This window comes from Saccopteryx leptura, chromosome 10 (assembly GCF_036850995.1).
Source record: "Saccopteryx leptura isolate mSacLep1 chromosome 10, mSacLep1_pri_phased_curated, whole genome shotgun sequence".
Classification (NCBI taxonomy): domain Eukaryota; kingdom Metazoa; phylum Chordata; class Mammalia; order Chiroptera; family Emballonuridae; genus Saccopteryx; species Saccopteryx leptura.
Genome location: NC_089512.1, coordinates 48,897,571 through 48,911,540, shown reverse-complemented (window position 1 = coordinate 48,911,540; position 13,970 = coordinate 48,897,571). Strand labels below are relative to the sequence as shown.

General features: G+C 43.0%; 1 protein-coding gene across 5 annotated transcripts in view; it reads right to left on the bottom strand.

Annotated features, from left to right (window-relative positions):
• Window positions 1-4,870: 4,870 nt before the first annotated feature.
• TAMM41 (TAM41 mitochondrial translocator assembly and maintenance homolog) overlaps window positions 4,871-13,970 on the bottom strand; it is an 85,469-nt gene continuing 76,369 nt past the window's right edge. For 4 of the 5 annotated variants that reach the window (XM_066350791.1, XM_066350794.1, XM_066350795.1 and 1 more), the window contains one exon: window positions 4,871-4,987. In XM_066350791.1, coding sequence (XP_066206888.1) covers window positions 4,911-4,987 — 77 coding nt within the window. In that variant the 3' untranslated portion in view covers window positions 4,871-4,910. Of the gene's footprint in view, window positions 4,988-13,652; window positions 13,786-13,970 lie in introns of those variants that run through there. The other variant, XM_066350792.1, reaches the window with a different exon arrangement.

Here is a 13,970-nt window from a genome sequence, read left to right as displayed (position 1 = left end):
ATCTCCTCAGGCATAAAATAGGGAACAAGAATCTCTATTACATAAAGCCATAGTGAGGATTAAATGAATAAATGTATAGAAAGTCCTTAGGACAGTGCCTAACACACTGTAAGGGTTCAGTCAATACTTGCCATTACTTCTATGTATCTCTGTATCACTGACAAGCACGTATAAATTTAACCTCCTTCATTCTATTACTTTCTACATGGAGTGGTGGTTAATTTTACAGGTTGGTTTCTAGGTTATATGATAGCCAGGTGAGATTGTGAATACAAGAGGAATTAGCATCACACAGAGATTAATATAATGCTCATTTTTTGCCAGGAAGTAGAAAATGAGCATTATACAAATTTGTACAAAAGAGCACTTTCTTCAGTACAAAGGCTAGTCATGTTAGGTGGAAGCCGGAGGCTGCCATTACTGTTGGAAGCTTGTGTATGAATTGAAGGGTGTATATGAATAGTCAGTCACTGAAGGAGTAGACATGTCAGTTACTTGTCTGGCGGGCCTCAGCTATACACTTATTCTTCTACACTCAACTCTACAACGCTGGGAGTAGGTGTCTGCCAACTACATTTTTCAGGCTTTCCTGCCGGTGACCTTGTAATAAGCTCTGCAAGTTGGAGTCAGTGGTGGGCGATCAGAGTGTAGGGGAAATACAAAGTTCTTGGGTTTGAGTCCATCAGCAACAGCAGCTATTCATGGTCTCCCAGTGGCATCTGGGCAGTGGTTGCACCTCTCTGGCAGCTCCCTTAGCATAGGACCAATTATATAATGTTGCAGAAAGAGTCTCCCCCAAACTTAAAGACTTTTAAATAATCATTTCCTTATTCTTCCTCAGAATTCTGGGAATTGACTGGGCTCAGCTAGGCAGCTATAGTGTGGGGTCCCACACTTGGCTGCAGTAAGGCAGTGACTAGAGCTGGACTTACTACAAAGGCTTGCTCACTCACTTCTCTGGCAGTTGATGCTTGCTGTCAGCTGGAACACTTACACTAGTCCCCTCAATGTATCCTGGGCTTCCTCACAACGTGGTGCCTGGGTTCCAAGAGTGAGTTCTGAGAGAGCCGGGTGGAAGTTGTGTCATCTTTTAGGACCTCAGCTTAGAGGTCACAGGGTACCTTGGCTGATGTATTCTATTAGAATCAGGTTGCTAAGGCCGGCCTATATTCAAGGAAGGAGAATTAGACTCTACCTACTATGTGAGGAGAGTCAAAGAATTTGTGAATGTATGTTGAAACCAAAACAGGCAGCATCTCCAGCAACACAGCAAGCAGATCTGCTTGGAGATTCCAGACCAGGGACGTGAGCCACTTCCTGACCTCTAAAAGTCATCCTATCTTCCTCCCCCAGCATACCCGTTTCTTTTGTTTCCAGTTCTTCCAACATCTTTGTAATAAATTTGCTTTATTAAATTCTATTTGTGCCTGACCTGTGGTGGCGCAGTGGATAAAAGCGTCAACCTGGAATACTGAGGTCGCCGGTTCAAAACCCTGGGCTTGCCCAGTCAAGGCACATATGGGAGTTGAAGCTTCCTGCTCCTCCCCTCCTTCTCTCTCTCTCTACCCCCCCTAAAATGAATAAATAAATAAAAATAATTAAAAAAAAATTCTGAATGGGGGATATAAGAGTAATAAATATTTAAAAAAAAAATTCTATTTGTGCCTTCTGTGGTGGTGCAGTGGATAAAGTATCAACCTGGAACGCTGAGATCGCTAGTTTGAAACCCCAGGCTTGCCTGGTTAAGGCACATATGAGAAGCAATTATGTACTACGAGTTGATGCTTCCCACTCCGCCCTCCCCCTTTTTTACACTTTAAGAAAAAAAAATTCTATTTGTTATACTTAGGATGGTTTCTGCTTTCTTGCCTGGATTCTGAGTTATACATGTGGGATTATCTCTAGCTTTCCAAACTTACCATTTGAATTGAACAGCAAAGCAACTTGTAGAAATATTAACTATTATTATGTGCCAAGGACTAAACTAGGTGCTTTAATACATTATCTTATGTAATTCTAACACTAGCCCTGCCAGATGGGTATGGGCATACCTACCTTGTGACAGAAACTGAGGCTCTGCCCCCTGCACCAGGTGAGGATATGAGAAAACAGCCCTCTGCAGTCCAGAAGAGGGCTCTCACCAGAACCCAGCCATACTAGCACTCTAATCACAGGCTTCTAGGCTCCAGAATGGTCAGAAATAAATTTCTGTTGTTTATAAGCCCAGTATGTGATATCCTGTTATAGTAGTCTGAACTAAGGGTAATAAGAAGTACTTATTTTATCCTGCAAGTAGTGGGGAATTATTTTAGCTTCTTGAGGAGATGCCTGACACAAACATGAAGGCTTATAGAAGAAAATAATAACAAAAACAATACAAAATAATGATAGCAGTGATAATCATTTACTGAATGCTACTAGGTAGTGTCCTAGCACACAGGACACTTAGCTCACAGGATCTTTACAACAGCCAGAGATTTGTAGTATTATCGCCATTGCACAGTGATGCTGTTCAGAGGCTAAATAGCTTGCCCAAAGTCAATAGCTAGTCAGCAGTGGAGCAGAGATTCAACAGTTTGGTCATATCCTGAGCCTGCGCTCTTTTCACTATACCATGAGGCTTCTAATCTGGGTTTGAATGAGCTGAACCCAAAGGTAGAAGAAATAAGTACAAAGCTATTGTTCAGATGTATAAAAGTACTGGAGGGTAGGCCCTGGCCGGTTGGCTCAGTGGTAGAGTGTCGGCCTGGCGTGTGAAAGTCTGGGTTCAATTCCCGGCCAGGGCACACAGGAGAAGCGCCCATCTGCTTCTCCACCCCTCCCCCTCTCCTTCCTCTCTGTCTCTCTCTTCCCCTCCCGCAGCCAAGGCTCCATTGGAGCAAAGATGGCCCGGGCGCTGGGGATGGCTCCATGGCCTCTGCCTCAGGCGCTAGACTGGCTCTGGTCACAACAGAGCGATGCCCCCTGGTGGGCATGCTGGGTGGATCCCTGTCGGGTGCATGCAGGAGTCTGTCTGCCTCCCCGTTTCCAGCTTCAGAAAAATACAAAAAAAAAAAAAAAAAAAAAAAGTACCGGAGGGTCTCCACCAGAGCACTGCGCAATGGACACAGTGTGAGGTGAAGACAATTTGAAGAAAAGAAAGACAAAACCTGAGGTTGGACTGAAGCGACTGAGATGATGATCAAGGTAGACAAGGTGGTTGCCTCTCAGTAGCCTCCCCCTGTTTCCATCCAGGCATCCACTCCTTTCCTGCAGCTCACGGGTTGGAGGGGTGGCTGACTCTTGGATGGGGCAAGTGCCTCCAGCTTAAGCTCATCAACCTGGTTCCATCTCTCAGCCAGGCTTGTGGGTGGGCAGGTAATCCAATTAGGGCCCGTGAAACCAGACAGAGGCTTGCTGGGGCTACTGGAAAGCTTTCCTGCCTTTCTCAGAGGGCTTCTTAAAGGAACCCTCTGTTTCCCCAAATGTGGATGGGAAAGCATGTAGCCCTTCAAATTGTTGCCAGCAGTCTCAGAATTAAGAGGGAAGCCAGCCTTGATATGATGCCAACACAGTCAAGGACAGAGGGAGGAGAGATGGAGAAACTGAGTCCTGGATGATTCTATTAACCTGCTGAATCCAAATGACTTTGAAGCCCACTACACCTTGAACTTTTCAGTTCTTTGAACTAATGTGTCTTTTGTTGCTCAAGGCACTCCGCAGTGGGTTTCCTGTACCCAAACATCCCCGTTACAACAGGGAAGGCTGTGCAAGGGGTCTGTTGCAGGCTCTTCCTCCAAAAGTCACTGCCACATATTTTCATGGAGAACAAAGAAGAACTTAGAAAACCTAGATCCAGGAAAGTGTTGATGCAATACTTATGAGCTCTCACTGAAAAAAACACACAAGTGAACAAGGATGGAGACTAGGCAGAGAGTCAAGCTCTCCCCACCTGCAACCCCCGGGGCTATGTGTCCATAAGCATGCACATAATTCCTCCAGTTTCTGACACTCATGCGCCAAAAATGCAGACCACAGCTAAAGCTCTTACGACAGCATGACCCAGGTGGTTTTGTATATAAAGAGAATTCTTTCCTGTTAAATGTAATTTTCTAAATAATAATAATAAAAAAAATTTCTTCTCTTCTCATACTAAGTCTTCAAAGGTATTTGGTCCCCCTCCCCAGCATAAATATCTAAAAACATTAAAAAATCAAGTACAGTAAGTCCTCGCTTAACAGCATCAAAAGGGTCCTGGAAACTGCACTTTAAGCAAAACAATGTAAACCCAAACCAATATTATCCTAAGCTAATTGATAAACAAGAATTAAGTTCCTATGGCTTATTTCTGATCATAAAAATATCATCAAATTTCTAAATAAAGATCGAAACTCTTTTAATATTAAATACTGAAATAAATGTGAGCTATACATACATTTAGGAAAGATAAAAACAAGTGAGAGAATTATTTTCCAACCCACTTATTTCAGTTCAGGGTGGCGGTGGCAGGAACCTGTCCTGGCAGCTCTGGGTGCCAGGCTGGAACCCACTGTGGGCAGAATGTCCTTCCAACGCAGAGTGCGCACACAAACACACAACCCCACCCACACTCGGACTAGGACAATTCAGACTAGCTATGGACCTCCCATGGACATCCTTGGGATGTGGGAAGAAGCCAGAGTACCTGGAGAAAACCCACACAGACATGGGAGAACGTGCACACTCCACGCAGAACGTGGCGTGGCTCTGGCTGGGAATCGATATTTTTCCCTCATCAATGTCATACATTGAAGGAAACAGTGCAATTTGAGGACTTGCTATATTATGTAAACCAAGGCATCTTCAAATTCAAGCAATGGGTCAAAGTGACAAACACTGTTTTGTTAAAAAGGAACACTTTATTCATCTATACATTATAAAAGCAAGCAAAATCAGAATGTTTTCCTCAGCCATCCTTTCCACATTTTATGCAGTTTTTGTGAACTATAAATCAATGATTTCTTCATGCCTAGAAAGGAAAAGAAGAAACAGTGAGAAAATTGAGGCTTATTGAGTAGATAATCAGCTAGAGGCTCTGTGATATTCGGACCAGAGACTTGTTTTTGGAGAGGAGCTGTGATGGGCAGCTGAGGTGTCCAGGAGCCGGGGAGCCACAGGTTACTAAAGGTCACTGTGATCAGTGTGCGGGGAAAATGTTTTGATTTAGGCGTTTATTAAATGGAGATAGATGTCAAAGGTATCTGAATTTCTAGGGTAAGTGAATTTTTTGAGATACAAGCATACTGGCAGCCTTTGAACTTACTAGTTCTTAAAAAAGAGGAGGAAGGAAGAACAAAGACAAGCTCTGTATGGAAGTGAGTATCTTTGGCTCCATTCTCACTCCTGGTGCCTGCATCCCAACCGACCCCAGCTCACCGCTTGTGTCACTGCATGTGTCGCTGATGTACCCAGAGTGAATATTGTTTCCATCACTTTCTGCTGAGTAGACATTAAATCCCCTCTCAGAGTTCTTCTCTAGAAGTGCGTCCGTTGATGCCCCACGCCAACCCAGACCCTGCTCCTGCTAGACCCATACCACCTGTGCCGACACCAGCACAGCAGCCCCCACTGTGCGGTGGTCAGGGACAGCTTCAGCAACCTGTCTCTTTGCCCAGACTGGGAGTTCTTTGAGGACAGGGACCTTGTGCTATTCATCCTTGTCTACCCATCACCTAGCATAGAACCTAGCACATAGTAGGCACTCGGTAAACGCTTTTGAAATGACAGAACAGATTCTCGTCATTCAGCTATCTGAACTTCAAGCACTCTCTATGTACTTAATCACAAGTATCAGATGAAACCGGAGGAGCTCTCTGGGGGGTTTCTGGGAATGTAGTAAAATAGGATAGAATAAATGAGATGTTATTTGTCTGTCAGATCTAATAGGATCCTATTTGCAGACAGTATTATGGGCTCGACTTCCTTTGTGTTGAGAATGAGATCATTTAGTCTGTGTTTCAGGGTGTGGCCCAAAGATCCAAATAGTCTTTTTCACCATGAGATACAAACTCTAGTCTGTGCTGTGAGTATGAAATGCACACTACTAGCAGTATACTTTGTAAACACTGCTGGTGAGGTAACAGGGTTAGTTCTGTGGACTCCTAGCACTGAGGTTTGAGTGATCTCTTAAAAATACGTGGCTGTTACTGTATGCTGCCTAGTCTGCTTAGGACCTTTTAAGAGGTTACTGCAGGCAGTGGCAGGTTAAAAGGCAGGGTACCAGTAAAATCATTAGCAATACTTCTAGAAACTCTGGCCTGGCTTGTCTAATGACTACTTGAAAACTGACACAGCCTTGTCAAGAAGCTCAGAGCACCTTTCCTTGCCTCCACCCCTTTTCATTTTCTCCCTAGAGCAACCACTCTGGTAAACCTCACCCACTTGAGCACTGAGACGGGAAAGTTATTACGTAAGGTGCTTTTTAAAATTCCAGCCAAACCCAATCAAGACACTAAGCTGAATACAGGTAGTTAGTTGCACATGGTAAGATCCAACACAGCAACCCCAGGGCACTGAGTCATAGCTAGAGGAAGACAGAGCAACTATGATAAGTCCCAGTTCAACTTCAAAAATTTACAGACTCCTTGGAGCTTAAATTTAAGGTAAATATATAAAAGTACATCTGAGACACCATGCAGTCTTTTGTGTTGTTGTTGCAACTAGTCTATAGAAACTTCCCTTAATTAGAAACAGTCTCTCCCTTCAATGGCTCTGTCAGAGAGATAATCTCAGCAAGACTGCAGCAGGGAACTGTTACAAAAAGCACTGCAACAGCAGTCAAGAGACCCGGATTCTAGTCCCGACTGGGCCACAAATTTACAGTGTAATTCCTCCTCCCTGGCCCTGATTTCCTCCTCTGCATAATGACTGGCTTGGACTAGGTTAAGGGTTCTCTAAAAACAGGCCCAGGCGTAGGCTTCAATGTTAGTCTGTGAACTCGCTAAAATTGTTGCAGTCTGCTGTGTAGATACATGTGCACTTCTGTGCAGAGAGCCCACAGTTTTAGCCAGATTTTCATAGGGAGCCAGGATTTGCAAAAGAGAACAACAGATCAGAATAAAAGGGTCATTTCTGCCTCAAAATTCTAATAGCAACAAAAGTGGAGGACTTACTTCATAAACCTGAAATAGGCTAACTTTCCTAAACAGGATACAAAGAGCACTAACCATCAAGGACAAAATGGATAAACTGGACTAAATAAAATTAAGAACTTTTTCCACCAAAAGTCACCATTAATACAGAGAAACGACAGGCCTCAGAGTGGGAGACATTTTTTTAAAATGTATTGATTTTAAGAAAGAGAGAAAGGGAGGAAGAAAGAGAGGGAGGAGGGAGAGGGGGAGAGACAGAGAGAGAAAGGAAAAGAGAGGGAGAGAGTATGAGAACCATCAATTCGTTGTTCCACTCATTCATGCCATCACTGGTTGATTCCTGTGTGTGCCCTGGCCAGGGATTGAACCCGCAATCTTGGCATGTTGGGACAACACTCTAACCAACTGAGCTTCCCGGCCAGGGCAGAGCAGGAGATTTTGGCTTTACATATATTACATATATACAAAAGATCTATATCCAGATTATACAGAGAAGTCAGCAAAAAAAGGCAGACAACTCAACAGAAAAATGAGCAAAAGATAAGAATAGGCACTTCACAAAAGAGGAGATTCAAATAAGCATATAAACTAATACTCAACTTTATTAGCCATCAGGAAAAAGTAAATTAAAGTTCTAGTATGATACCACTATTCACTTACCAGATTGCCTCAAATGAAAAAGATAAAAATATCAAGTTCATGAGTGTGTTCACTTTGTGAAAATTCATCAAATTTATGATTTGTGCACTTTTCTGTATATATGGAAATTTTCCATACTACTAGAAGATCTAGAATCTTTCCTTTATTCAGTCACTGAAATACAGTGAATTAGTACTTATTGAGCACCTGTATATATAAGACACTGAGCGAGTTGTTGGGATACTGGTATGAGCAACAGTTATAGTCTCTGCCCTCACTGACTTTACAATCCATAGAATTCTACTTGGCCTACATTAAGCTTACTTCTGGTTTCTGCTTCTTTTCTTTAAAAAGGGATGGTGATTTAAGATGTATGCATTTAGAAAGTGTCTTGAGGGAAGACAGCCTCCTAAGAGAGAAATTTCACTCTAAGATCCATCATCGTCTTTGCTCCTTCCTCAATGGACAACGATGCAACATTTCTTTATATATGCCTTCTTTAGACAGATCCTTATTTACCTAAAGCTAGTCACTATGAATTCTGATTAGTATCTAAAGTCAGAATTTTGTTTTGGAAGAACTTAAAAACTGACTTCAATATATGGCTCTTAAAGGTTTTTCTTCTGTTGTTTTCCAGACCTACAGCCAAGTTACTACAAATGTAAGACTATGAATTGCCTATGTGACCTTAAAATGATGGCTTATGACAGACAAAATTCTCTAGGAAACAATGTGAGGCAGAAATATGAGGACGTTGTGAGGGGTCTCTACCTTTTCATATTTCTATATTTCAGATTTTTAGGAGAGAAAATCAGTAAGCCCTCAACATTCTTCCAATTAATTTCCAACCATAGATTTTTCTACAAGCAAAATCTCTTCTGAAGCCAAAGTAAAACTTATTTTAAAAATTTTCAAGTTTAAATGATAAACACATTACCAGAAAAAAATCTTAACTGTTATTATTTGTTCTTCTTATTTAAATATGATATGTAGGTACCATATACTTTGGAATACTACTCAGCCATAAAACGATGAAATTCTGCCACTTTTTACAACATAGATAAACCCTGAAAATAGTATGCTAAGCAAAGTAAGCCAGTCAAAAAGAAAATCTAAGAACTATATGATTTCACTCATATGTGGGATATAAAACTAAAATTCATAGACACAGACAGCAGTATAGTGGTTACCAGAAGGAAGATGGTGAGGAAAGTTGAAAGTAAAGGAGGCCAAATATATGGTGATAAGAGATGGTCTGACTTTGGGTGGTGGGCACACAATGCAATATGTAGATTGTATGTCATAGGAATGTATATGTGAAGCCTATATGATCCTATTAACCAATGTCAACACAATAAATTTAATAAAAATCAATAAATAAATATGTAGGTACCAAAAACTGGCTTAAGCCAGCAACCATGAGGTCATGTCTATGATCCCACACTCAAGCCAGCGACCCCGCACTCAAGCTGGTGAGCCCGAGCCAGCACAAGACAGCAACCTCAGGGCTTCGAACCTGGGTACTCAGCATCCCAGGTAGACACTCTATCCCCTGAGCCACCACCTTGTCAGGCTGGAAGAAATGTTTTATTTATAAGAAATCAGAAGCAGAAGCCTTGGCCAGTTAGCTCAGTTGGTTAGAGAATTGTACCAAAACACCAAGGTTGTGGGTTCGTTCCCTGGTCAGGGCACATATGGAGAGTGACCAGTGAATACACAACTAAGTGGAACAACAAATGAAGGCTTACTTCTCTCTCTCTCTACCATTCTTCTCTGTCTCTCTAAGGTCAATCAATTAAAAAATATAAAAGGAGAAATAAATAAAGAAGGAAGGAAAGGAGGGAGGGAGGGAGGAAGGGAGGAAGGAAAGATGAAAGAAAGAAAAAGAAAGAAAGAAAGAAAGAAAGAAAGAAAGAAAGAAAGAAAGAAAGAAAGAAAGAAAGAGAAAGAAAGAGAGAGAGAAAAGAAAGAAAGGAGGAAACCAGAAGCACAGAACAATGAATGATCCATTCTATTGTGCTCCAGGAAAGGGCTGGTAAGAATCAACTGAGGCATGCCAGAATCTTCTTAGAAACAAGACTAAACCTGTCTTGTTAATTCAGCTGAATCTTTTGTGTGTGTGATAGAGACAGAAAGAGGGACAGATAGGGGACAGACAGACAGACAGGAAGGGAGAGAGATGAGAAGCATCAAGTCTTCGCGCTGAAGCATCTTAGTTATTTCATTGACTGGTTTCTCATATGTGCCTTGACCCAGGGCGGGGCGGGGGGCTACAGCAGAGCAAGTGACCCCTTGCTCAAGCCAGCAACGTCAGGCTTTAAGTCAGTGACCTTGGGGCTCAAGCCAGTGACCATGGGGTCATCTGTATGATCCCATGCTCAAGTCAGCGACCCTGCGCACAAGTTGGTGAGCCCATGCTCAAGCTGGTGATCTTGGGTTTTTTTTGTTTTTTTTTTTTTTTGTATTTTTCTGAAGCTGGAAATGGGGAGGCAGTCAGACAGACTCCTGCATGCGCCCGACCGGGATCCACCCGGCACGCCCACCAGGGGGCGATGCTCTGCCCATCCGGGGTGTCACTCTGTCGCGACCAGAGCCACTCTAGCGCCTGGGGCAGAGGCGAAGGAGCCATCCTCAGCGCCCGGGCCATCTTTTGCTCCAATGGAGCCTTGGCTGCGGGAGGGGAAGAGATAGAGAGGAAGGAGAGGGGGAGGGGTGGAGAAGCAGATGGGCGCCTCTCCTGTGTGCCCTGGCCAGGAATCAAACCCGGGACTTCCGCACGCCAGGCTGACGCTCTACCGCTGAGCCAATCGGCCAGGGCTGATCTTGGGGTTTTGAACCTGGGTCCTCTGTGTCCAGTCCGACGCTCTATCCACTGTGCCACTGCCTGGTCAGGCTCAGCTGAATCTTTTGAAGCTCTAAGGAAGTAAATACGTATCTGTCCCCACAGTTAATTCTGATTGACTAGAAAGTCAAGTGGAAAAAGAGAAAGCAAGATTTCAAAATTAAACTCATGATCCCCTCACAACCTTCTTCACCTCCTGAAATCTATTGCTTCCCAAGCCAAAAACCTGGGAGTTAACTGTGACTCCTCTCTCCTTCACTTCCCACATCCCTCCAATCACCAAGACCTGAAAATCTGCTATCTAAATATTGCTGGCATTGGCCTGACCAGCGATGGATCAGTGATAGAGTGTTGGCCTGGGACACTGAGGACCAAGGTTTGAAAACTCGAGGTCACCGGCTTGAGCACGGGCTCACCAGCTTGAGCATGGGATCACAGACATGATCCAATGGTTGCTGGTTTGAGCCCAGAGGTCACTGGCTTGAGCAAGGGGTCACTGGCTTGGCTGAAGCCCCTGCCCCCCAGGTCAAGACAAATATGAGAAAGCAGTCAATGAACAGCTAAGGTGCTGCTACCATGAGTTGAGGCTTCTCATCTCTCTCCCTTCCTGTTTCTCTGTTCCTGTCTCCCGCTTTCTAAAAATAAATAAATAAATAAATAAATATTGCTGACATGTCCCTCTGCCTCTACTACAATGACCTGATTCAGGCCATGACTCCTCACTGGGCTGGCTGCAACCATATCTAACCAGTTTCCCAAGCAATAGCTTTATCCCCCTTCAATCTTTTCTCGTTTTCTAGCTATAGTGGTCTTTCTATAGTCCTTTGGTGGCTTCCCACTCCCCTCAGAAGAAACTCTGAATTCCTTTTCATGGCTTTTAAGGGCTTCCCTTGTTTGGCTCCTGCATACTTCTCAGTTTAATCACTAATACCCTCACCCCCATTTCTCTCCCAGTTCCCACACCAGAATACTCAAAACAGTTCTACTTTTCTCCAAACAGATTAGAAACATAAAAGACTGCTGCTTCTCAGAATATGACAGTTTGTTAGCTGGTCTTCTGTTATCAGTTTGAGATGTGATGTCATCTATTGCTACTAAGAAAGAACGACCAGGCAAGTACTAGGAGGCTACTCCTGAGCTGGCTGGCTCCAGCTGCTGTGTGGTACCCTGATGGAAACTATGCTATATTACCAACATCACAGTATAAGAGAAGTCAACAGAATTTTTTTATATAGAAAATTAAATTTAATGGTGTGACATTGATCAATAAGAGTAACATTGTTTTTTTAAATAATCAAATCTCAGGCTAAAGGGAAAAAATAGCTTTTGTTTTTGGAAGCATTTCTGTACTCACTTCTTTGGGTGTACCTAATGGTCAGGGAATTTCAAGGGAACTCGCAGGGTGTGACAACGGTATGGGAACACACTGCCATGTTTTCCACACAGTTATGAGGAAGGCAAATCCTCTAAACTGGTTACATGCCTGGCTTTCATCATTTCTAGGTGAAACTGAAATCTAGACTCACCTGAGTTCACCAAGCACCCACTTGGCACTAGGTAACATATTGGACCCTCTCAGAACACCTTGTGAATTGACTATTAGTAGCCCCACTATTTCAAGGCAGGCGGCTAATTATTATATCAAGGTCACAGGGCCAAGAAATGAGTAACTATAACTTCAAGTCAAAAGTTTCTGACTCCAAGCTTAGCTCCTTGGTTAGCTACCTGTCTGAACTGAATATAAAAGGTATTTGCTTTTGAACCTTTTTTTTTACCCCCATATGAGTAGGAGGTTGCAAAGAAGCAGAGTGATAATGGTTACAAGGAATAAAACCAAATACTTTGAGGTTGTTTCACCCTGCAGATGATACATCCATTGTCTAAAAAGCTGAACAAGAGAACTTTGGAGATTTAGGGGAGAAGGCCCTAGCAAAAGCAAGGCAGAACAACAGCAGCTATGACTGTATCATGAGGACTTGTGAAGAACAAAGTGCAGGGGGGTGGAAATTCTGAAGCTTGCTGTGAAGTTAGAAGTAAAAGAAACAGGTAAACTGGCCTCTCAGTTCCTGTCATTGCTAGTTTACTCCAACTGGAGACCTGGTTAAGACTAATGCTATTTGAATATGACAGTGCAAAGAGCCATGTTCTAAAGAGAAGTCAGTAAACTTTTTTTTGGTATTTTTCCAAAGTTAGAAGCGTGGAGGCAGTCAGACAGACTCCCGCATGCGCCCAACCGGGATCCACCCGGCATGCCACCAGGGGGCAATGCTCTGCCCATCTGGGGCATTGCTCTGTTGTGGCCGGAGCCATTCTACTGTCTGAGAAGCAGATGGATGCTTCTCCTGTGTGCCCTGACCGGCAATCGAACCCAAGACTTCCACACGTGGGGCTGATGCTCTACCACTGAGCCAACCGGCTAGGGCTGAAGTCAATAAACTTTTAGTTAATGATACCAAAAGAAAACAAAAACTAGGCACAGTACTAGATGCTTTTATATATTTAAAATGCATGTTTTACAACCTGGTAAGGCATGAACTGAAATGAAAACTCATAAAAATGAAGTAATTTGCCTAAGTCACAGTAGTTAAGTTGAAATTTGAACCCTAGTCTCGGGGGTTCACAAACCCCTGCCCATGGTATGGGCCGCCTTCATCAGCTCACAACCATCATAAACCAGACAAATCAGAACTAAGGTAAGTAAACCTACAGAATCTGAAGGGATACTCCTCACTTCCCATAATTTCTGCAACCTAGTCAGGTTAGACATTCTGATAATCTGGACTTCCTCAATCCAATGAGGTATCTTTAGAAGGTAAGGGGAAACCCACACTAAGCACTTAGGGGAAACTGCAATGGGCACTCACTCCATGGCCACAAGGAAATCTGGGCTGTGTTCTGTGATGTGTTACCCACTGTCCCCCTCTGCTGGCCACTGGGAAGAATGAGTGGAAAGACGACCAAAGGTTCATTTAGCTTAAAATGTCAAAAAATGATGATTGGTTTTTAAAAACCTTTTATTAGAGAACATTCAAACTTATAAAATAGTAAAATATGTCTCCATGTATCTTCATGCAGCTTCAACAATGCAAGTTATGACCAATCTTGTCATCTGCCCACTTCCTTCCACCATGTTTTATTTTGAAGCAGATCTCAGACATCCTGTCATTTCATCTGTAAATATTTTAGTATGTATTTCTACAAGAAGAAGAATTTTTAAAACCCCCATCATACTACCATTCTCACAACAACAAAACCATCAATGTAGTGATTTCTTATAGCACAGGAAACCAACCAACCAACCAACCAACAAAAAAACCCCAAAGCATTCAGCCTCACCCAAGAAGGATTATAGAAAAGGAGCTGCAATCATGCAAAACACA